General features: G+C 41.1%; 4 protein-coding genes across 6 annotated transcripts; 2 read left to right on the top strand and 2 right to left on the bottom strand.

The window, feature by feature from the left end:
• Window positions 1-142: 142 nt before the first annotated feature.
• Window positions 143-9,635, top strand: rab6a (RAB6A, member RAS oncogene family). Of its 2 annotated transcripts, none has more exons than XM_084941942.1 (8): window positions 143-505; window positions 2,813-2,871; window positions 2,988-3,041; window positions 3,613-3,718; window positions 3,956-4,067; window positions 5,960-6,053; window positions 6,747-6,813; window positions 8,198-9,635. In XM_084941942.1, exons 1-8 carry the CDS (start codon window positions 436-438, stop codon window positions 8,260-8,262), a joined length of 627 nt encoding a protein of 208 aa, XP_084798068.1. In that variant the 5' UTR covers window positions 143-435; the 3' UTR covers window positions 8,263-9,635. The 2 variants fall into 2 exon arrangements, with proteins under 2 accessions (XP_084798068.1, XP_084798070.1); XM_084941944.1 differs by lacking the exon at window positions 5,960-6,053 and adding an exon at window positions 4,304-4,397.
• A 783-nt stretch (window positions 9,636-10,418) lies between these two features.
• dnajb13 (DnaJ heat shock protein family (Hsp40) member B13) lies at window positions 10,419-15,583 on the top strand. Its single transcript, XM_084941938.1, has 8 exons — window positions 10,419-10,639; window positions 10,726-10,829; window positions 12,976-13,137; window positions 13,232-13,380; window positions 13,477-13,590; window positions 14,377-14,490; window positions 14,569-14,645; window positions 14,988-15,583. Exons 1-8 carry the CDS (start codon window positions 10,572-10,574, stop codon window positions 15,145-15,147), a joined length of 948 nt encoding a protein of 315 aa, XP_084798064.1. The 5' UTR covers window positions 10,419-10,571; the 3' UTR covers window positions 15,148-15,583.
• LOC146378849 (dicarboxylate carrier UCP2-like) lies at window positions 15,373-18,144 on the bottom strand. Of its 2 annotated transcripts, XM_084941939.1 has the most exons (8): window positions 18,102-18,144; window positions 17,805-17,955; window positions 16,609-16,808; window positions 16,317-16,533; window positions 16,025-16,222; window positions 15,839-15,940; window positions 15,579-15,759; window positions 15,373-15,487 (listed from the first exon to the last, which is right to left on the bottom strand). In XM_084941939.1, exons 3-8 carry the CDS (start codon window positions 16,732-16,734, stop codon window positions 15,373-15,375), a joined length of 939 nt encoding a protein of 312 aa, XP_084798065.1. In that variant the 5' UTR covers window positions 16,735-16,808; window positions 17,805-17,955; window positions 18,102-18,144. The 2 variants fall into 2 exon arrangements, with proteins under 2 accessions (XP_084798065.1, XP_084798066.1); XM_084941940.1 differs by lacking the exons at window positions 17,805-17,955; window positions 18,102-18,144 and having other exon boundaries at window positions 16,609-17,572.
• A 2,154-nt stretch (window positions 18,145-20,298) lies between these two features.
• LOC146378848 (dicarboxylate carrier UCP2-like) lies at window positions 20,299-23,511 on the bottom strand. Its single transcript, XM_084941941.1, has 8 exons — window positions 23,395-23,511; window positions 23,083-23,214; window positions 22,667-22,805; window positions 22,373-22,580; window positions 22,098-22,295; window positions 21,910-22,011; window positions 21,637-21,817; window positions 20,299-21,542 (listed from the first exon to the last, which is right to left on the bottom strand). Exons 3-8 carry the CDS (start codon window positions 22,790-22,792, stop codon window positions 21,428-21,430), a joined length of 930 nt encoding a protein of 309 aa, XP_084798067.1. The 5' UTR covers window positions 22,793-22,805; window positions 23,083-23,214; window positions 23,395-23,511; the 3' UTR covers window positions 20,299-21,427.
• Window positions 23,512-24,109: the final 598 nt, after the last annotated feature.

The raw sequence follows: 24,109 nt of genomic DNA, 5'->3' as shown, positions 1-24,109 counted from the left end.
AATAAAATAAAAATAAAATCTACTGAATCAAATGTGTCAGTGCGTTGCTCTGCCAAAGGAGCAGTCTGGTTTTTCATTGTGTTTTTTTTTTTTTGCTCCACCAGCAGAGGGCAGCACATCAACATGCCAAGAAGACACATCTATCCATAAAGTTGTCTCTGAAGAAGAGCGGCCCGAGGTGGCTCGTTGGTTGGGTGTAATTGACAGAGTAGAAGAGTAACGCTAACTTGGCCCTAGTAGTTAGTGCGGTGCTTAATATTGACTTGGACTTTGAAGGAATACGCTTTGAGCACAAAATTTGCTCAAGTCAGCCACGAGTGGGGCTGTTCATTTTCGCTGCCTCTGGATATTTGATAACTGACAACAACTGGTTAGTTAGCATTAGCTAACTAGCTAGGAAGCTCCCGAAAAGTAACGTCAAGGTTTGATTCAGTCATGTCTTCGGCCGGAGACTTCGGAAACCCTTTAAGAAAATTTAAACTGGTCTTTCTCGGTGAACAGAGCGGTAAGTCTGCTGGTAATTTTAAATGTTGTGGGATGTAGGATTTACCTTTTTGCTCTGTTGGACATTTAGCTAACACCAGAGTTTGGTGGGTGATTAACGTCAACCAGCTAGCTAGCTAACGTTAGCCACGTATCGTTAACACTTGGCAGTGATGGCATTACGACACAGTAACTTGTTACGAACAGTTTCTTCGCCTTGGCCCGATTAAAAAGGTGATTCATTTCCTTCAAAATGAGTCATGTCTGTAAAAATGGACTCTTACTTCAGTTGTGTGACGGGCTGTGATAACACATCATTAACGGAGGCATCGGAAATTACCAAGTGTCATTTAACAGGATGTTAAATTATGAAGCACCAGCATTATTTTTTGGTATCTCTTCGTTATTGAAGGATAGGTGAACTTCAGGCATACCCTGCTGTGTTTAGAAGATGTTCATAATACTTGAGTGATCATAAACTCATAATTTCGACCCTGGAGCAACTTCCAAATTGGCCTATCTTGCCAAGCAACATTCCTGCGATCTCCCTACTAATTTAGACTCTTTCAGTGTCCACACAGAGGGTTCGTGTGGGCTGTTTTTCATGTCTTAGGTAAAGCTGTGTGGCTGTTCGTTGTGTCGTCCGCGGTGTCCACAGATTTTAGGGTTTAAAGTAGAATTTGGGTTATTGGTCCAGCGTTGTCTCTTTCTTTGGAATCTACTTGCAACATATTTGAACTAGCTGTTTCATGTTGCTTTATTAAAACAGTATGAAGTTGGAATTCTCGGTAAAGAGAAACTTGGATCAAACGTGAACTCAGATAGCCACCAAAGGACAATAGGGAAGACAAAAAAGGGGCTATTGTCAAGATGAGATTTTGCACTATTTATTCATTCTTTTCCAGCAAGAAAGAAACAAAGAAGTCATGGCTTCTCCTGCTGTGATGTGAGAAGAATAGCAAACCCAATCACTTATAAAAAAAAGGAAGCTAAATGCATAATAAACATCTAAACTGAAGAAATTACTTACAAGAAATGTCAGAACCATTACATTGCACAAATATTTATTATAAAAAATACCCAAGAACATTAAAAAATGCAAATGTAGAAAGAGGCCCTGCACACCTTTTTCCCAAAATATAAAACTTGTCTTTCAGTCGCACTGTGCCATAGACTGCATATAAAATAATACAGATCTCTTTGGAAAAGATGTGAGTTGAGAAGCTGCTGTGATAAATGAAACTAGGAAAGAATTAAGGAAGCCAAAACTTGATGACATTATTGACAAAACTGTAATAAATGTTTTTGCTGTAATATGACCTGTAAGTCCCACCAAGACGGGACAGACACACTGCGTTTATCGGACAGTGTGTGATAAGCTGTGGCTCCTTTAAGCCTTGTAAACAGCAGTGTTGTCTGTAGCCCTGTCACCATCCCTTGATGGACATTGTAACTGATAATGTAACTCGAGCTCAGCAAAAACAGTCTGAGAACTGGCAGCACTGTGCGAGTACTCAGAGCTACTGTGTGACTGTCCCTGATGTGTTAAAGGTGTTCATAAATGTTTTTCTATGAGATTAGGAAAAAATTGAAGCATTTTACAGCTGCAAAGTTTGTAAAGCGTAGTTTTGTGTGTTAAACAACATTACAGAGTTTTTATTACATATGGACACAAACCCTCCATTGTGGATCAAATCAGCACCCTGAATACATGGGTGGGGGGAGTTCAGACATAAATGGCAAACTTTGCTTACAGCCCTTTTTCTCTCTGTGCTTTGCTCAACCCTCTGACTCCTGAATTACTTTGAACAGCTGTGCACTACACGCTTAGTGGACAAGAGGGCAGTGGGAGTTGTGTGACATGAAGCTGCTTGCTTTACTCTGTTATTAGTGGTCATCATCTGTGGAAAAGGGCCACAGCAGCTGCTTCGGGTTGAATAACTTTAAACACATTTCATTTCTGCAAGCTTTCAGAGATCTGCGTAGTTTTTATTTAGCCCCGTAATAATTATTTTGATTACAGCTGAAATTATTAGTGAACCAGTTAAAAGCGGCTGACTAGCTTTATGTTATTGTAAATTAGATATGTTTAGGTTTTAGACAGTTGGTCAGATAAAATAATCTGTTTGAAGACTTTGGGTACTCAGAAAGTGTAAAAAGCATTTTCAGTTTTTAAATTTTCTTCTAATTGGGGGAAAATGTAGAATAGATTCAGTTATAAATGCAGTTCTTTTTTCCAGGGGAAAAGATGTACCTAATTCTTCTCCAAAATCAAAGTGATCGTGTGGTCATTGCACTCTTTAAGAGTTTCTTGTTTGTGTTTGTGCAGTGGGAAAGACTTCATTGATCACCAGGTTCATGTACGACAGCTTCGACAACACCTACCAAGTGAGACTTAACACCTCCACTTTTAACTTTAATAATCATTGATGATGCCCAATATCAACAGCAATACTCCTTGGAAATGACTGTGAATATTTGGTTGATTTTTTTGTTTTTTTCAGGCCACAATAGGAATTGATTTCCTGTCGAAAACTATGTATCTTGAAGACAGAACAGTAAGTTTATTTTTGGCACAACCAGTAACTCTGTTTTTGTTTTTCTTCTTCTTGTCCAGTTGCTTTTCTTTAGCCACTGAATTATGCTCTTTCTAACACACACAGAGACAGCATTTGTACGTTGCTACTGTGATCAGGAGTGTTGTATCCCCCTGGACAATCCTCCTTTTCTCTGTTCATTTCCTCCCTCAACACGAGTTTTCTTCCTCTCCTTCCTACCCTTCCATCTACTTTCTCATCACCGTTTTGAAATTAAACACCTTACTTGATCCAGAGAGGAGGGCTGATGACAAGTGAAGGGTGATTACTTCTTTCTTCCCTCCCAAAGGCCCAGACAGCTAGCTCTCTCTGGTGCTTATTCACTGCCTGCATGCACTACGTGCTCACCTTTCTCTCTCTTTATCTTTTCCCATTAGTCCAACTTTATTTCCTTTTATTAATTTTTTTGTCACATAAACTTACCCCATTTGTCTATTTGTTTTTCTTGTTTCATTTTCATCTCGTTTTGTTTCTTTCTTTTTTTTTTTCTTTTCTTTTTTCTTTCCATCCCCTTCCCCTTCCTCCCCCACAGATTAGGTTGCAGCTGTGGGACACAGCGGGGCAAGAGCGATTTCGTAGCCTCATCCCAAGTTACATCAGAGACTCTGCAGCTGCAGTCGTAGTTTACGACATTACAAGTATGTGGCTCACCTGTCCACTGGGAGTGCCCTAGGTTATTCACATCGTTGATGCTGAGGAATGCATTGATTCCATTTAAATACACTAGTATGACCGAAGCATATTTTTCTTTTTAATTAAAAAAAAAAAAAAAAAAGTTGCACATTTTACAGCTTGTAACTCTCTTTGCTTATTGCCTTGCTGTCACTAACCACTGTTTTCTCACCTGAGGCCTTTTATCTCCATCTGTCTTCCAGATGTCAACTCTTTCCAGCAAACCACAAAATGGATTGATGACGTGAGAACAGAAAGAGGAAGTGATGTCATCATTATGTTGGTGGGAAACAAGACAGACCTTGCCGATAAAAGGTAATCTGTGTTTCCCTCCTTCTGCCTTTGTTAAAGTAGGCACTCCATGAAGAGCATAGAAGTGAAGTTATTGATTGTTACTGGTTACTGGTGGCCTCACTAATTTTTTTTCTTTCATGCATTATATCTGAAAGTGTCCTGTTTTGGGTTTTTTTGTTTGTTTTTTGTTTTTAAGCCTTTTTTTGAATTTGTATTGTCTCTTGCTGTGAGTCTTTTAACCGTTTTATCTACCACAGGCAAGTATCTATTGAAGAGGGTGAGCGGAAAGCCAAAGAACTAAATGTAATGTTTATTGAGACTAGTGCGAAAGCGGGCTACAACGTAAAGCAGGTAAGAGTGTGTGTGAGCCGTGCTCTGACGCCGTGCTGTAGATGCTGCCTCCTGGGTTTCACCTCCAAAGGTCTCCCACTGAAAATAAAAGTCAGACTAGGTTCCTGAAGTTGCCCCTTTTCAGACATGGCTTGCATAAAATTTTTGATCTGGTAAAGTGACAGCATTTTCTTATTTGGACATGGAGCTTTTCTTTTACATTAATACTCATCAAAGCTTCTTTCAAACATCCCCACTCTGACAGAACAAGCTACAGATATCATGATTTTATTGTGTGCTATGCGCCAAATTTCACACTATAGTTAGTAGGATATAGTGTCCCAAATTATTCTGGGGGGTTATTACGCCACATTCTGTATATTTGCAATTGCAACCATAAACACTTAGGTCAATTTTATAATAATAATAATGGATTGCATTTATATAGCGCTTTTCTAGGCACACAAAGCGCTCTATGATTCCACTATTCATTCGCTCTCACATTCACACACTGGTGGGGGCAGCTACAGTTGTAGCCACAGCTGCCCTGGGGCAGACCGACAGAAGCGAGGCAGCCATATCGCGCCATCGGCCCCTCTGGCCAACACCAGTAGGCGGTAGGGTAAAGTGTCTTGCCCAAGGACACAACGACCAGGACAGAGAGCAGGCAACCGGCAACCTTCCGGTTACAGATGAGCTTCCCAACCCCCTGAGCCACGGTTGCCCCAATTTTACTAAACAGTAGCTTATAAATGACCACTAAGTGAACCACTAAATTCACACTGTGGGTTGTGATTTTTATGGACCAGTGTAGATGCTGGACTTTGTCCAGCGTGGAATAAAAAGCCTGTTTAACATATGTAACAAAGGAGTGGCTTTGTGGCTTCTGCAGTATTTCTGGCAGTGAGACGATGGAAAAAAGCTGAAAGCTGATGTCTCATGCCAAAACTTTATTTTTTCCGCCCCTCACATTATTATAGTTTAGGGGATTATCCACAACAATCATGTCTTTTAGTGAGCTGAGCAACTCAAAGGTGGAGAAGTGATGTGCGTTTGTAACCTCTGCGTTTAGATGCCATCTGACTAACAGAATTGAGTGCATGTCTGAAAAGGGCTTCTTAGTCTAAATTGCTCTTGTTTGTGCGTATTTCTTTAAATAAAACAAGTATTCATCACTTTCTTGCTAAAGGTGATGAGAGTGTGTGGGTGTCAGTCTCGTGTATGGCTTTTCCCTGTTACCTGCAAGCTACTCTAAAAGCTTATTTACAATCTTTTTACTCGTCTTGGCCTAGCAATGCCTTGGATCTCCAAAACCCTGTTTTTCAGCCAAACACAGAGAATAAAACATTTATGGTTGAGATGTTGGAAGTTTCACTTCTCTTCCTGTTTTGCCAGGAAGTTTACTGGGAAACCTTTGGTGCTGGGCAGTGGTGGCAGCCGCAGCAGGAAGGGCACGGCTTGTTAATGCTCTTCAACATAATCACAGTGTCTGTTTCTTTTCCCCTGTCTCTGTGTTGATGTTTGTGGGGGTATGTGCGTGTCCTGGTGGGTGTTTGTGTGTTGTTCGCGGTGGCTCATCACAGACAGATAACCACAGAGGAGGGAGAACAGAGAGCGAAAGAGATGAATGTTCTGTTTATTGAAACAAGTGCAAAGACAGGCTACAATGTCAAACAGGTAGAGCGTGTGCACCTACATGTGTATGTGTTCTCATAGTGCTCTCTTCTGATTGGCTTCTATTTCACACGCATGTGTGCGAAAAGGTGTGCTTTAAACATCAGTTTCCACTGGTCACTAGGGAAGAGAACTGATTGTTTTTCAAGCTCTCTCCCCCCTGCAATGATTTGTATTGGCCAACCTTTTATCACAAAGTCTTAGAGATGGGGACCAGAGTTTGCAAATCAACAACCTGCACAGCACTGATCACCACAGCAATAGTGTTACTGCTGCTGTGAACTCTGCATGTCATAAGTCTGCTTCCATGACGCTCTTTGGTGGGGGCAGGGGATGCTGAGCATCATCATACATTTCTCTTGAATTTTATGAATGGATCCATTCATCGCTTAAAATCCTCCAAGCTTTGTCAATGGAAGATGTCACTAAAGCTCAGCTCCATCCTCTTTTCAAATCACTGATGCAGCACAGAAATTGGTTTACAGTGTCAGAGACACAAGCTGCTAAACTGAGATCAAATTTGATAAATCTCTCTTGGGTGTCTTTCTCTGTGTGAGTTTCAAGTGGACCTTATGCTTGATCAGTTAATATTAGGATTATACACAACATGCTGTGCCAATTTCATTTTGTATTTTTTATCATGCCCTCAGTATATTCCTTGTCTGAAAGAATACATGTGGTTCTCTTTCCCTCCAGCTTTTCCGTCGTGTGGCAGCTGCCCTCCCTGGCATGGACACCACACAGGACAAGAGTAGAGAGGACAGTATCCTTTTGTGTACATGTCAGTGTCTGCATCTGACATGACAGAACAGAGTCAGAGGTCTCTTTGCCCTCTTATGTCTGTCATATGGATAAGCACGGCCACAGGGAGAATCAAGTGCAGAATTGTGACATCTCACTATTGTTGCTTAACCCACATGTCGATCTAGATTTGTTTTACCAGTGAGGACACCTATTGAGATTCAGCTGGATGCCTGTTTTAATGAGTATAATATCAAAGACACTCTGCACTGATGGTCTATTTTTGGAGGGTATGAAACAGACTTGAAAGGTTTTGAAGTTTGTCCTGATACAGATCAGAGCAGACAGTGAATTCACATTAGTCAGTCATGCTCCTAGAAACGTGCCTAAGTCTGAACTCAGACTGAGTTATAAAGATGTTGTTATGATGTTTACTGACTTCAGCTTTGATAAGTTTGCCATGTAACTATAGCACAAGCCATCATGTGTCCATAAGAATATTTAAGATTACTTTAATATTCTGTCTAGCAATAAGTGGTGAAATACTGACCTCAGTTAAATGGAGACCAGTATGAGTCGTCACATTGAGTTGAAGCATCTGATCTTGTAAAATATCTGAACGATGATAATTTATTCCTGCCATTAAAGGGTAAAAACTTCAGCTAACACCCACAGAAGTTCATGTAGAGCTGAAAGACTTTCCAACTTTGGCACGCCATATACACAGTACAGTGGGTGGATAGCGCTCTTAACTCCCCAGCAGCCCAACAACTAGAAGCTTTTCTGGTGGAAGACCAGCTTTGCATTCTGTCTCATGCAGAGAGAGAATGCAGTATATGTTAACAGTATTAGTTTTAAATTGTCTTGCTTAATGACTCAGCAAATAGAAAAATATTTAGTTGGGGGAGGGTCTTTAAAAATTAACAAGTTCATTTTTGAAACTAAGAACTTTATTTTAAAACTTAAACCCCAACCCTTTTGGTGCCTGGTTCTGCCAGAGATCTCTTTCTGTTAAGCTGTTTCTTCCTTCCCACCATCAACAAGTGCTCCATTATAGGGGAGTCCCTTTGTAATTTATTGTGAATGTGTCATAAACCAATACATGTGAATTGGGCAATACCACTGCTGGAGTGTGAAAATGGCCTCTACCTGTACAGCACATGTGGTCACTGACTACTTTAATGATCATGAAAATAATGTAAAACGTGCTGGCATTTACAATCACGGTCATCTCAGGCTAATTGAACACCAATGGGACATTTTGGACCATTGTGCCAAAAAAGTGTGACTGTCTTTCCTTGAGCAGAAATCTAGAGCTATTAATTTATTTATTTGTTCGTTTAATCAATGCCAATGCATTTCAGAGTTCCTTTTCAATGTTGTTTCTTAACTCCTAAACCTTTCAGTGATTGACATTAAGCTGGAGAAACCACCAGAGCAACCTACCAGTGAAGGAGGCTGTTCCTGCTAATGTTTCTATCTAATACATTCAGTTTTTCTGCGCCCATATCCTTCACTACACCCTCCACTGTCCCCCAGCCTGAAAGAGAACACTACATCCGTTATCCTCGCCATCATGGAAGTCTGGTAGCCCATCGGGCTGCTCTGAAAGTCACTTCAGTTGTACTTAAATTGAATATTTGCACTGTAACACACATGCATTGAAACATTGCATATTTATGCTTGAACTAAGCCTTCTGTCATTTCAGCAGAGATGGTAGTACAAGAAAAATGAGAATAGTTTGTGGGTAAAGATGATTTTGAACCAAACTGAAAGACGATGTGTGTCAAAGTCATCAAATCAATGTATTTGTCTAAGAGCGAGAATCTTTAAAAAAAGAAAAAAGAAGTAAATATTGCTTTAAGCTTAATAAGCACAATGTGAATGTGTTGTGTGCATTTGTCAGTTAACACAATAAGCGCTTTTGTATTTGATTGGCCGAAGTTAATTTAGGTGTTTTCTTCAAACTATTTTGTTTTTAACATTTTGGGATAAAACGAGGAAAAGGTTGTAGGATTGTTTCAAAGTAAATCATTATTTGGAGTGCTGGATGTAGACATGTATACTACACACCCATGAAGTGTGAGCTAGGAGCTTATTTTAAACTTGATCACAGTTCTCCCAACACGACCTGCACAGTCACGCAGTCTCACACCTACACACCATGGAAACCAGCACAAATGCATAACATGACTGCATCAAACACATTACCGTCCTTCCTCCTCTGCCCACACGTCTATTGAGATGGATTATTTTTACCTTGGCTTCCATTTTCTATTACTTTTTATTTGGATAGATTTTTTTTTCCCTAAAGACTATAGCTGACATGGATTAAAACCTTCTTTGATAGTGTTTGTAGATTTTCTCAAATCCAACAATAGACATTAGATGTGGAGATATATGCCTTTTGGAGTTGAATTGTAGAGGGCTTCCTTGGCTTTGGATTTATCTAATTAGGTTTGGTATGCCGTTTTATCAACACTTCCTTGTTTTTATTTTTTGGCATTGATCTCTTGTTAGTGATGATTCTACATATGTATTTAATCCACAATGACTTGTAATATTTATTTCTATCAGATTCCTGTTTCTTTTGTATGGCTGTTAATATCTTCACTTTGGGTATGAGTCGCTAATAAAATATGCATCCAAACTGGACCACCTTTGACACTCAGCAGAGAGCAACTGCTGTTTCACGTGCTGCCTCGAAGTGGCACTTTGATCATACTGAAAATATTGTGCAATTTTTGTGTAAAACTACAGGCGAGAGTTCAGTTTGTATAGCGTTGTAGTCCTTAACGTTTCTGGAATGGATTCAAATGAAAGAATAAAAGTAAATTTGTCAACGCTGCTGGTATTGATCTGTGTTTCTGACATGTGTTTTGGATAAATCAGTTCAATATTTTTATTTTTTAAGTGCTGAGATGGTGATCTGTTTCTGTATAATTTCTGGCAGCAATTACTACAAGATAATGAAAGTTACAGAAATATAGATGTTTAGCTGTGTACTGAAAAAGTGATTGTAGTCAGAGACATTCAGTGTTCAAATCACATTTAACTTTTTGATTTTATACATACAGGTTTGATGTCCAATAATATTACAGTTAATTTACAGAAAATCTCAAAATGACTGTCGAGGTACAAAATAACCAAGGTGCTTCAAAAATTTACAGATAGACAAGATCACGGTATGCTGAAGCTACAGTAACTGGCCTGACTCATTACCTACTGTTTGTTCTGCAAGTCCACAAAAGAAATAATGCAATGGTGGCCCCCAAACACGAGACATGCCAGCAATCCACTATGCAAAATGTCAAGTGACCCTATCTACCTGACCTAGTTGGGATCTAGCATTGAGTGATTATCAGATTGTTGCACAGCTATTCATTAATATCGTGGTCATCTGCATATGATTCTAGGCCATATTACAAAGCAGACAATAACTAACTACGCGGAGACATTAAATAATGCCACATTATAAAAGCTTTCGAAAGAGGTCAGTAATAATTACTTCACTGCGAAGTAGCAACTCCCGTCAACGTTTATTACTTCTAAATTTCTTCTTATTTATTTGAAGACGAGCAGTCTTCTCTGGACTGCAGTCTGTTTCTTGTTTTTTCATTCAATAGTTTATTTTAAATCAATGTCCGCGAGTGTTTGCAATTCTCGCGAGAGTCTCCCAGCAGCCGTTTCCGTGGAAACCAATTCACGCACCCGCACTCTGTGTTTTAGCTGGATATTTCTTTGATGTCTAAATGTGGTTTTAAATACTTAGTTTCACAATGAGTAATGATTACTACGAGACTTTGGAAATAAATAGAAACGCAACAGATGCAGACATCAAAAAGGCGTAAGTCATTTAATACATATGAAACTCACATGTTTAGTAATGAGGCTTGTTCTGTTATTCCTCAGTTATTTCTTTCTCTTTCTTAGATATCGACGCCTTGCACTCAAATTTCATCCGAAAAGAAACAGAGAGCCTGGAAGCTCCCAGAAATTTACCCAGTTGGGTGAAGCCTATGATGTTTTAAGCGACCGTAAGTGGAAGAATATCGAGACTGAAGTGTGTTTTATTTTGGAAACCGCACGGATAAAAACAATAAGGGGACACTCGATGATCACAGTCTAAGGAAAAGTCAGTTAATCGTACTGAATCCATTTCAGCTGCTTTGGTGCAAATGAAAGTGGTCGTTCCTTATCCCTCGTGATTTAGTTCATTCTAGCTTTGCTTTTTGTGACTTTACTTTTCACTTCTGGTGGAATGACATGATACCTGCATCCCATTCACGTTGCAAAGATAGTCAGTGCACAGCTGCTCCAGGACTGCAAATCAGGAAGAGCCGATGTAAGAAGGTGTATCTGTCAGCAGTGTCAAGAGTGTGGAGCTGCTAAGAGCTGGGCAGTTAGGGGCATCACCACAGCATCAGTACCCATGTCTGTTCCTTTGTATAAAAAGGGACAGGAGGAACATTTCCAGTGCTCTCGAAAATTACCTCAAGAAGGCAACAGATGTGTCTGTTTCTTGGCAAACTTTTATCACCGACCTACCAGCACGTGGAGGTCTGTGGAACCCTCCAAATCTGTCATGCTGAAGGATCAGGCAGACAGCCCAACATTCACCACAGTGTCTCAAGACCCTTTCATGTCTGTCACATGTCCTCACTGCTTGTGTGTGTCTCTCCTGTGTGAAGAGAACTGAGCTCGACTACCTGTGCAACCTGCATGGGCTGCATGTATTTCTCACTGACAAACAGCAAAAACAGTCAGGTTTTTGGGTGGGGTTGTCTCGTTGATGCCTCTCCAGCGTTACTTTCATTTGGACCAAAGTAAGCGAAACGGATTCACACGGGTTCATGTTTCCCAACTGAACAGACTGATATCTCTGAAGTTTAACTGATATACTGTTATACTGTGATGATCTATTATTCTTCTTTTTAAAGCAGCACAAATCAATTGAATTATCAAAGGAAGGTGTACAACATTCCTGCGATACGTGATTTTGCATTCAGTTGCAACCAGCGACATTCCTGTTCTATGTAAATAAAACCAGAATATAGCCACCTGGGAGCCGGTTGAGTCAGTTATTTGACATTCTCTCAGAGAGTGATTGCAGTCAGTCTAAGTCAGACTGAGACTGTTTGCAGAAAAGTTGCCTCCTCTCAGGTGACCTCTGCAACTGCCTTCCGATCAAAATTGACCATTTGTGTTCGACACCCTCACGTTCTGGGCAACTGTTTAGTCAGTTGCAGAATGTGAAAAAATTCAATTCTATAACCAGGCAGTCACCGATTCTTAAAAAAATATTTTGTAGCTGCAAGGAGGTTGCTGTCCTGTTTTTACTTATGAGCCATAAGTTCGCTCTTAATTAGCATGTAGCTTTGTCAAGCTAAGTGTGTCCAGTCCTGGGTGGTTTGTCAGTGGAGCTGATTTTACATTCAATTCAATTCAATTTATACGACGCCAAATCACAACAACAGTCGCCTCAAGGCGCTTTATATTGTAAGGTAGACCTACAATAATACATACAGAGAAAAACCCAACAATCACATGACCCCCTATGAGCAAGCATTTTGCCGACAGTGGGAAGGAAAAACTCCCTTTTAAAAGGAAGAAACCTCCGGCAGAACCAGGCCCAGGGAGGGGCGGGGCCATCTGCCGCAACCGGTTGGGGTGAGAGAAGGAAGACAGGATAAAAGACAATGAGCTACATAAAATCATCTCAATGTAAGATGAGTCCTACTGTTCATAGTACTCCCTGAGTATTTATATTTCTTTATAAAATATCGATATTTGGTGACTCTCTATCGATACAATATCACCACACAAAGTATCGCAATGTATTGTATCTACCCTCCCACTCACGGTTTTAAACAATGCTATAGATAAACCCACAGCTACAAATCAGTTTAAAATTGGTTATATTATAAACAATACTAACATTTTTGTAAAAAGAGAAGTGGAAATAACTGCAGATTTGTATTTAAAGCTTTTTGTTTTAAAAAAAAAATTTAGCAGGAAACTGTTATAAGGATCAGAAATAGAATATTTTTTACCAGTTAATATTAAAATAGTAATACAGGCTAATATACAGTGAAGTGTATTTTGGTCTGAGGAAAGGCTGTATTTATTGTATGTAGAATGTACCATATGTGTGTGAATCAAAGCCAATTTTCTGTGTGAAAGCTCGAAAAAAGGCAACTTACGACAAGTTTGGAGAGGAAGGCCTGAGAGGTGGTATTCCACTTGAGTTTGCCAGCAATGGAACTTGGTCATCAAAATACGTCTACCATGGGAATCCTGACCAGACATTCAAACAGTTTTTCGGGGGTGACAACCCATTTGCAGGTGAGAAAAAAACATAATCAAAGCCCGACAGTGAATGTGCCTTTTTGATTTTAATCCTTTAATCCCCCTTCTTTTTTTTCTTTTTTTTTACTAGACTTCTACACAAATGATGTGCCGCTTCAGTTCGGTGGCCTGCAGCGCCAAGTGGCGAAAACGCAAGATTCCCCAATAGAGAGAGACCTTCATTTGTCCCTGGACGATCTCTTCCATGGATGCACAAAAAAGATCAAGATATCTCGCAGAGTAAGACATGTTTATATTTTCTCCCTCCCGTGGCTTTTGTTGGATACAGCACTGATTTTGCCTCATATATTGTACGATGCTTTATTCATTTTACAGGTCATGAATGACGATGGATGCACATCCAGTATCAAAGACAAGATTCTGAGTATAGATGTCAAGCCTGGATGGAACGAAGGCACAAGAATTACTTTCCCCAAAGAGGGAGATCAGGTAATTAACCAGCCTACACATCATTTTAAAATGGGGGGTTTGAAAGTGAGCTTATGAGTTGGTATAGTGTATTATTTCTATCCTTTTATACATAAATATTTCCTACAGCCTGAGTTGGGCTCGTGGCTCTGATGCCATTTCCAAGCTATATGGCTGCTATAACCCAGAAATGTATTTTTTGCTGTAATCAATCCTAGGCTTCAGTGTGCAGTTAGCTTTAAAGGGAAATTTAGCAGGTTGCCATTGTTATTGTGGTATATACATTACTGCAGTGCAGCAATTAGTGAAAAGATAGTAGAGGTAAGCATTAAAAAGGCTGAATGCGACAAAGGAGAGGGGAATTTTTAACAAATTATAATTTATTGTACTCCTTTTTCTGCTATTGCAAGTATAACTGATGACTAACTACTTGTGAAGGTTTTCCTAAAATTGGCACTTTGCATAGACTGCACACAAGTACGTTGTTCCTGCAGATCTTTTATAGGTTCACTGAAATGGAACACGCTTACTACCAAAAGTAAGCATGTTCGGTTTTAACACCCGATTACAATAAGCAAAAGGCATTTTGGTTATTGTACTCTGGGCAATTTTAACCAAAAGAAATTATGCGCTCAAAGCTATTCTTCTTATTACTCTGTTTTTTTATTATGATGATGTGTACTGACTGTACCACTGCCTTGTTTGTGTATATTCTTTCCTTTACCCAGGGAGGGAATGTATAAAGAACTGTCTGTAAAGACTGCTGCATGGTAATCTTTTTATTTTGTTTTGCTGTTTTACCTTCAGGGACCAAATAGCATTCCCGCAGATATTGTGTTTATTGTGCGACAGAAGACTCATCCTCTGTTTGTGAGACATAACAATGACCTCATCTACAAAGCAAAGATTACTCTGGAGATGGTGAGTCATGTCATGGATTGATTATTGGCCATGCAAAAAGGTTTCTTTGAAGCTGTAAGCTGATTCCCTTGTTCGCAGGCTTTAACTGGCTTCTCTGTGGACGTGCAGACACTAGATGGCAGGCTGCTCTCTGTTCTTATCAATGACATTGTCCAGTAAGTGCTTTCAGTCACTGTCTTGAAAAACTGTTTTTCCCAGTCTGGTTGTTTTTACATTTATGTAGTGCCAGAGTGCAACAACAGTCGCGTCAAAGTGCTTCGTATTGTAAGGAAATACAACCCCCCCCCCAAAAGAAAAAAAGCAGAGAAAACTCCAACAATTATAGGATCACCTATGAGCAAACACTTGGCGACAGTGGGAATGAAAAACTCCCTTATAACAGGAAGAAATGTCCAGCATAACCATCTGCTGTAACACTTAATGATTATTGTGTTTTTATTTTGTGCACTATCTGCATTAAGTTTCCGCTCTCTGATTTGTTTGTCATGTCATATCAGCCCTAGATACCAAAAAGTCTTGTCCGGAGAAGGAATGCCGCTGTCCAAGAATCCTTCCCAGAGAGGAAACCTCATAATTACTTTTGACCTTAAGTTCCCCAAGACGCTTTCTGCTGAGAGGAAGTATCTGATCAAGCAAGCTCTGTCTTTTAAAGATTAATCACATTCCAAATACATGTGTAATCAGAATGATTGATTGGACTGTTCATGTGGCTACATGTCTGTCAGGAGAGAGCAATACTGATACATTTGCAAATCATGTCTTTCTGTTTTTATTTGCACTTTGCACTCTGTCAGAATATTTCTGTAAACACGCTGGAAGATAACAAAAATGAAAGACAATGTGAGTGTGGTCGAACACGAGCCCATCAAGAGACAGTAGAGATTACAGATAAGCTTTGCAGCTGTGATTCGCTGCCATCATTGCTCGTTTCAGCTGCTCGTACGTCACAAACATGACCACGTTCCAGGACCCCAGGCGTAAGAAAGACGGGATAAACCTTAAGAAAATGGAAATGGAGGCAAAAACATTTTTGGTTTCGTTTCATTCACATTAAGAGTTGTCAAATGAATGTGGAATCACTGGGTTACCCTTTGTAAAAAGCACGCGGGCCTTCATTGGTCATCATGGCAGCAGCACAGTTGAGAACGCTGCTGTACTGGCCAAGAGCAGAGTTCATGTATCTTGTCTTGACCACATCAACAGGAGAGGCGATCACTGTTGTGCACAACCCCGCACCAAAGGCTGATGCAAAATGGCAGGGCAGATTATCTGTGGAGTGCACAGAACCCAGGGCTGAGTGCTATATCATACACATGCGTGATGTTGCTGTGAAGCCACTGTGTTTTACCTGTCAGCTGCGTGGACCTAAGGAGCATATCCTTGATGAAGTCATAGGTCACCAGTTCTGTGCAGTTAACAATAGCGTTACGTGCAATGTTTGGAGCTGTGCCTGTGTGACATTGAAAACAAAGATGCATCATAAGAAATGAAGCAGCAGCCTTTTAAAAACACGCATTTTGGAAGCTTGAGCTACCTTTCCACAGACCACAAATGCCTTCCTCCTTGGCAATGGTCTTGTAAGCATCCACTGTGCTACAGTAGCGCCTGGCACGGCCAAGAGATCTGGCCTGTGCCTGGAAGCGAACTTTCACCACGTCTGTGGGCTGAGCAATGGCAACCGCCAAGGCACCTGTGGTAGATCCAGCCAGCAGCCGACTCCCAATGCCCACATCTAAACCAGGGAAGAGAGAGATGTCAGTTGAGACTGGTCAAAATTTCCCCTCAACCAAATAAACAACTGTCAGAATCCAATCACAGATGCTCACGGTCAGAGCCTTTAGTGTAGAACTGTTTAACAGAGTCGTAGAGACCAATTCGGACAGACGCAAAGCTCATCTGCCTCTGGAGTCCTGCCACCAGCCCACTGTAAAGACTCAGAGGACCCTCAGTACGCACCATGGTGGCGATGGTGCCGAACACCCCTCGATACTTTACCGTAGAGCCGCTCCCTGTAGCAGCGGAGCCTCTGGCCTCTCCTTGGATCTGTGCAATGAAAGTTCAGGCTACTAAGGTTACAAGAATTGGCTTTGTGTTTGTTACACAAGAATACTTTAATACCTGCAGTCGCACTTTGGCTGTGTCTAAGGGAAAGGTGAGCAGGTCAGCGATGCAGGCTGCAGTTCCTGCTCCCACAAACTTTACAGCTGCCGAAGGTGGCACATCTGCAGGCCTGAATCCAACCATTTTCCACAGTGTTTTTTAAAAAACACAAGCGTTGTATTTGTGAACGTGAACACGACAAGATGTTCCTGCAAAATCTGACAGAAAAAAATTTCACAAACACACTGCATTCAGAGACAAATGTTTTTTATTTAAAACTGCATCTCTAAATTTGACACATGAGAGTTACATCCCATCTAGTAGCTAGTAATCAAAGGAGCTTGCAAAGAAAAGCGTCTGGACTTCTTTAAGTTACTTGAAGACGTTTCACCTCTCATCCAAGAAGCTTCTTCAGTTCTAAGGTCAAATGGTGGAGAGTCCCAGATATAAACCTAGTGGGAGTATCCCCCCACAGAGGGACAAAAGGACCCCCTGATGATCCTCTAATCGCCTGAGCCAAGGTGTGAAACTGGGTGTGGGTCCCAATCAGCCAGAGTTTCGGGTGAGTTCATTGTGAAACCTGGCCCCACCTTATCATGCGAATTCCTGATGTCAGATGGCCCAGGATGTGAGTGGGCGTTAAGGCGTCTGGGGAGGGAACTCAAAACTGGATTATAGATGGCAGAGAGTTGGTGTCGTAAACCACCGCCTCTGTTCAAAGATGGTCGCTCACAGTGGACATAGATGGCTTCTTTCACTCCTCTTTCAAACCATCTGTCCTCTCTGTCCAAAATGTGAACATTGGCATCCTCGAAAGAGTGTCCTTTATCCTTAAGATGCAGATGGACAGCTGAGTCTTGTCCTGTGGAGGTGGCTCTTCTGTGTTGTGCCATGCGCTTGTGAAGTGGCTGTTTGGTCTCTCCAATGTAGAGGTCTGGTCCTCTACATTGGAGAGACCAAACAGCTGATTGGGACCCACACCCAGTTTCACACCTTGGCTCAGGCGATTAGAGGATCATCAGAGGCTAGTAATGCCTCCAGCTGGTGTGTGCCATAAGGTCATTTAACACCTCTATTCAGCAAAAGCAGCACCCCCCCCCCCAAGTACAGGCTTTAATGAGACTGCTGTTCATTATGTTCTGTGTACTTGCATGGTTTTAAAAAAGAAGCATTGCAAATTTAATAAAATCTAATTTTAAGTCATTAAGTCTTACCTTTATAGGAGCAGTTTGGGACATATATTTTAGAGATCAGGATTCTCTAAAGGCGTCCCTCTGGCTGAACTTTGTCCCAGCTATGAACAACTTTTCTTGTTTTTCCATAGATTTTTTAACAGCAATGAGGCGTATAATCATACTCCAAATCCTGCATAAAAGAGTCATTTTAAAATCAACATAGCAATCCAACAAAGCTTTATTAATTAATAATATTAACAGGAAAGTAAACAGTAAAAGTAAAAAGGTAAAATTTGCCTGTATTGTGATATGATTTGTAGAGTTGAAAAGCCTTACCAAGGGACAATAACCAAACCTCTCGTCGAATCTCAGACAATAAGTGGAACAGATGCAGGAGCGGGGAAGAGGTCGGCCTCTTTAAATACTGCCCATGATGCTGTTACATCATAGCATGGCATGTGTTACATGGTGGGGTCCCACCCCAAATATGTGGGCCGACTGTAAACCTCTGCGTCGGCACGGCACAGAGTCTGCATTTGTCACGTGTGGGAATGCGTGTAGTTTAGAGCACGCCTTCCTTTTGTCTTCTTGACTTCACAATCAAATGCATCATGTCCCCAAACCCACATTAATGCACAAACATTAATTAGATCTTATTCCATAAAATCAATGTTTTATCTTTGAAGATGGATTTTTTAATTTGTTTAAACACATTTTAATCAACCCAACAATTTCTTTAGGTGGTCTGTGCAGCAAAGACTTGTAAAGTAAATGCTGAGTCATGATGAAAGTACAAGAAGCCGCGCGCATGTACACTGCACCCCAAATTGTAGCCATATGTTCAAACCGGTAATTGTCTCACTGCAGCTTTTCGTTAAAACGTGTTTCGTAACTTGTTGTTCCTGCATTTAGTAGTGAGCTGGAAGGTTGAAACATGCAGTTAGTCGTCATACAGTATTGTTTGTTTAAATGGCAGAACTGCAATCCAACTATGCCACTGTAGGGGACTCCAAAAAAGTGCAGCGTTGTATTTTTAGTGCCATGTTGGCAAATACAAGGACTGTAAATTTCCATGTTATGAGTCAGTGCATGGGTGCATGTTGTCCTGCATATGTAGTGGTATGGTGGCGCTATCTTTCCATATCTGACTGACCCAGTTATGGGACTGCAGCAGCTGAACCAGGTGTTTGGATCACAGAGATTCATCATGAACTGTCATAAAAATATAAAATGTGAAGTGATTTTTTTTTTCACATTTATCCTAAAAGGTTTAAATGCTCATTTGTGCTAGTGTTAGCTTGGATGATCTCAATAATAAGTGCAGTTTATTTTTCCTGATGATTATCCTGGGATAAATTATGGAAAAAAGAAGTGATGGATAACTGATTACTATATAAACAGTATATTTAAACTGTTGATTCCCAGTATATATATTTTATATATCAACCAGTTATCCATCAATTATGTAGTAACTTATCCATACCCCCATATCTGCACTATATGTGTGTGAGATAATATGACAGTGATCCAAGTGTTCATCAGAGTGATGGCCTGTGCAAAAAAACTGCACAGATATCGTACCTGGTAAGATCTTTTTCAGAGACCTATGGAAATGATACTGTCACGGACCCGGCTCTGGAGGACTCGGGGGTCCGTGAGCAGGATGGACCATTATTGTTATTATTATTATTATTATTAATATTATTATTGTTGTTGTTGTTGTTGTTATTTGGGGATGTGTGTTTTTCTGCACTATGCTGTGTTCGGTGTTCCACTCATATGTAGAGGCAGGGTGTGTACATGTGTGGCTGGAGGACAGCCACATGCAGGCCTGATGGGTGTGGCCATGCAGGAGGACTGGTCACACCTGAAGTTCCTGCCACACACCTGTTGGTGATCAGGGCTCGTCGGGGGAGCTACTTAGGAGAGTGTTGGAGCTCCCACTGGCGCAGGATCATTAAGCTAAGACTCCAAGTCAGTGTGTGTGTGTGTGTGTGTGTGTGTGTGTGTGTGTGTGTGTGTGTGTGTGTGTGTGTGTGTGTGTGTGTGTGTGTGTGTGTGTGGTAGTAGTAGGAAGTGCGGATCGTGTGTGCGCGCGGGTTTAGTGTTTAACGGCTGCTTCTGTTATTGTCCTGCAGGTGGAACGAGGGACCAGAAGGGCAGCACGCACAGGGTGTGCAGAAACACAACTGCCAGGAGCACGGATGTCGGAGGGGAACACACACATGGGAGTCTAGGGAGCAAAGGGGATTTATTGTGCATATGTTACCTTCACTGTAAATAAAGTGCACTGTTTGCATCGCAGAACCATGCACTTTGGGTCCTCATTCCCCCATATCCCCACGGTCTGCCAGCCAGACCGTGACAGATACAGCACTCAAAGAATTATGGAGTTGGAAATGTAATTCATAAATGAAAAAAAAAACATATTTTAGGTTTAAACTGGTGGTTCTGTGCCAAAAGAAATGCTGGGAGGTGTTTTATGACGGCCTGTTTCATGATTTGTTTGTTGTAACAATTCATTTTTATTTGTATAGCCCAGTAGCACATATCATGTTCAAAGGGCCTCACAGGCATAAAAATATATTAAGAAACAAGGTCACTTCCACGTTAAACAAATAAGCAACCCATCAGAAATACATACATGCAAAAAAATCCATGAGTGAAAAAAATTATATAGTAACATATGAAATCTGGGACGTAACAGAAGCAGAAGGCCAACATGATACTGATGAAGAAGACATGCATATGGTCCGTATTACCATGTGTAGGTACATCTCTGTAAATGTGGCTGAACTCCGGAGGCGCATTTCAGGAGTATTATTATTCAGGAGTATTATTATATTATTAAGTGGAAGCACTAATAAATGCTAGATTTCAAAAGGAGGTATATTTTTAAGAGATCAGCCGCATTTGCTTCCCTAAAATTCTGAGGCTTTTCCAGAAGATTTTAGGAAATCCGCATTCCCAATTTCTCCCTGTGAGGAGTGTTGTATATCTAACAGGTTAGGAGTGGGAGTCGGGATGTGAAGTGACAAACATTCAGAATAAAGTTACAAAGCAACACTGGCATTCAATAGCAGACAAAAGGATGGGCGAAATTACAATTTTTCACTAATTAAAGTACTTTATTTCACAAAATATACATGACTTATCGACCAGCAACAAATCATACATACTTTTCACATCTAGTGGCAAATACATTAAACTACAACTACAAAAGGTAAACAGTGTAAACAATCCAGAAAGACATATTGTGGTCATTTTAAGGTATGTAATGTTGGACATAAACGGTCTTCTGCTTTCATGGAAAGCCTAAAAGAAGTAAAAACTAACTTTACGGCCTAACATTATTCACGTGATTATTTCATTTAAACATGGAAGTTTACACCAGAAGGAGCTTCTTGTAATGGAATTTCTGACCATTAAAATGCATGAAGCCTCTGTAAGGTCTAACCTTTAAATTATTTTAAATATTGCAACAATGTCCCTGAAGTCTTCCTGCTCAAACTCTTTCTAATGTCAACTCTTGTGTTTTCATGCTCCTGTATTTTCAGGTCTCCAACCAAGAGTCGTCAGTAGTCACCCCCTGCACTGTGGTGTGCGTTAGGCTGTTGTGTTTTGCGGTCCTGAGTTGAACAAAAAAAAGTGACTAGTTGCGGTCAGAACGGAGACTCCCAGTACTGCTGTGCCCTGCTCATGCCTTTTTTAATTTGCTCATAGGTGACAAACATCACAATGTTCCAGGAGCCGAGTCGCAGGAAAGAAGGCATGAACCTGAAGAAGAGGAAAGAAAGACAAGTGAAGAATTATTCAAAAGGACTTTTGTAGCATCTCTGCTTGCCTCGTGGTCATGTTAGAGTGTGTTTACCCTTTATAGAAAGCCGTGGATCCTTCGTTTCTTAGCATTGTGAAGGCACAGTTGAGAGCGCTGCTGTACTGGCCGTGTCCTGAGTTCATGAAACGTGTTTTAACTACATCCACAGGAGAAGCCACAACTGTGGTGCAGAAGCCTGCGCTGAAGGCGGCCGTGAAGTGGCACGGCAGGTTGTCTGTGGGAGGACAGAAGTTTAGTCACAACTTTCACGTTAATTTGACAGACGTTTGAGGGATGTTTGTCTGTAGCTTTCATTCATGGCCTCACCTGTCATTAGGTTGTACTTCAGGATGAGTTCTTTGATCATGTCGTAGGTCACCAGCTCTGCGCAGTTTACGATGGCGTTACGAGTGATGTTTGGCATGCATCCTGGAACACAAAAGAGGATCGTAACTATGAGAACAGCCGAGGGCATTTTCATATAAAGATGAATGACTTGAATGCAAAGCAGGTACCTCTCCACAGGCCACGTACACCCTCATCTCGGGCAATCGTCTTGTAGGCATCTATGGTGCCGTTGTATCTCCTCTCGCCGTCAGCCAGTCGGACCTGGGCTTGAAAACGCACCTTTACCACATCTGTTGGCTGTGCAAAAGCCACAGCCATTGCCCCGGTGGTGCAGCCCGCCATGAGCCGAGTAACGATCCCTGCACCTGTGTGCCATACGTATGTTGGTCACGAAGAAGCCGTGCAATAGAAGCAGACTTGTTGCTCGCTCACTGATACTCACTCTCGGTGCCTCGGGTGTAGAATTGCTTCATGGAGTCGTAAAGGCCGATACGGACAGAAGCGAAGCTCATCTGTCTCTGCAGGCCTGCCACCAGTCCATTGTACAGACTCCTGGCCCCCTCTGTGCGCACCATGGTGGTGATGGTGCCAAACACGCCCCGATACTTCAGTGCACCAACCCCTTCGGCTATCTGAGACTCTCCCTGAAGCTGCACGACATGATGCAAATAAAAGAGGATTTAATATGACATCTATCATAAGGTTAAAGGCATCTGGTTAACACTGTTTGTCAAACCTGCAGTCTGACTTTGGCGGTATCCAGTGGAAAGGTGACAAGGTCGGCAATGCAGGCTGCCGTGCCTGCTCCGAAGAACTTAACTGCCGCAGAGGGCATCACATCTTTGGGTTTCATGCCAACCATTGCTGCGCCTCAGCTGAGGACATGAATGGAAAGATATGCTCTTACGATCCAAAGACCTTTGGTTGTGTAACACAAAGCACCAAAGAACATTGCTGCCTGGACAACCAAATATGGGATATAACCGTGTAAAGTAAAAATAGACTACATGCATAACTGCTGATATTTTCTTATATTAAACGACTTTTATTTGATCTGTTTAAAATGACTAACTGTGACAAACCTGGGTGTATTTAGTGCACTGGATGTGCTGGAAATATTTTCATGCTGTTCATGCTGAAAGTCATACAAACCTGTGAGTAAGGATTATGACAAGTTTCAGGTTTTCTCAAGAAACAAGCTAGTCTTTCGAAGTGCTTCTGTTGTGGAAATGCCTCGGGCCATAAACTCTCCTCGAAATGAGCCAGTGAGCATACCACCACTCGCTGCAAAAACAACCATATAGCACAACTCAGCAAATCATCATTCATTCAGTTTTAGCTGAAAGCGACCCACAGCTTGAAGCAAATATAACTGACATTTTCAATTAACTGCCAATAAAAATTTACAGAGTTAAAAAAAAATCACAGCTATGTTGATATGCAAGGTTGGGTTTTTTTTTTTACCTTAATACTTTTCCAAGTAAATTATAATCCAATGAACAGGAAAAAATGTATACAGTCCTCTTTGGTAGTTAATCCTATACGTTTTCTCGTCTCCTGTGTGCCTACTGTTCCAGTATGGAAGAAGCCTCCCCAAATTTATAGGAAGCTTTTCCACGTGACTACATGCGCTGTAGCCAAACACGCTGTACACCTGTCATGAGAATATCATGTTTATCAGTCTGTGAGCCTGAGCCAGATATCTGAGCTCTTGTTGATCTCTTCCTGATGCTGTCATCATGGCAGCCTGGCATGAAATCTCTGAGTACACGTAAACATTCAGGTCTATTTGGAGTCCGTTTACACAGTAAAGAACTTACTGCTGAAAGTTTCATGGATTTTTTTAAAAACATTGTTTCAGGTTTGGAATCCAGAGTTTGATATTTGTGTGAAATTTCAGCTTTTCTTCCCCAGATACCAGCTCACATTACTCTGCTGACATCACAGGGTATTTTTCTATTGGTTGGTTACATGCAGCCAATCAGACTGGAAGGCTTGTCTGGATTCATGAGATGTTTGCACCGCATCATTTCTTACTGTTTGTGCCCAGGGAACAGAATTAGTTCTAGAAGTTTAGAAGCTTTAGGAATCCCCCACCTCTCCATCCCTGCAAGCGATAAAAAGATAAAGTTATGCTTCGTAGCCAATCCATACCATGGGCCATGGTGGTTGGGTGCAG

This window comes from Perissodus microlepis, chromosome 10 (assembly GCF_051167445.1).
Source record: "Perissodus microlepis isolate ML-2025 ecotype Zambia chromosome 10, ASM5116744v1, whole genome shotgun sequence".
In the NCBI taxonomy this organism is placed as follows: domain Eukaryota; kingdom Metazoa; phylum Chordata; class Actinopteri; order Cichliformes; family Cichlidae; genus Perissodus; species Perissodus microlepis.
Note: the sequence above shows the minus strand (reverse complement) of the source record. Positions and strands in the feature narration are given on the sequence as shown.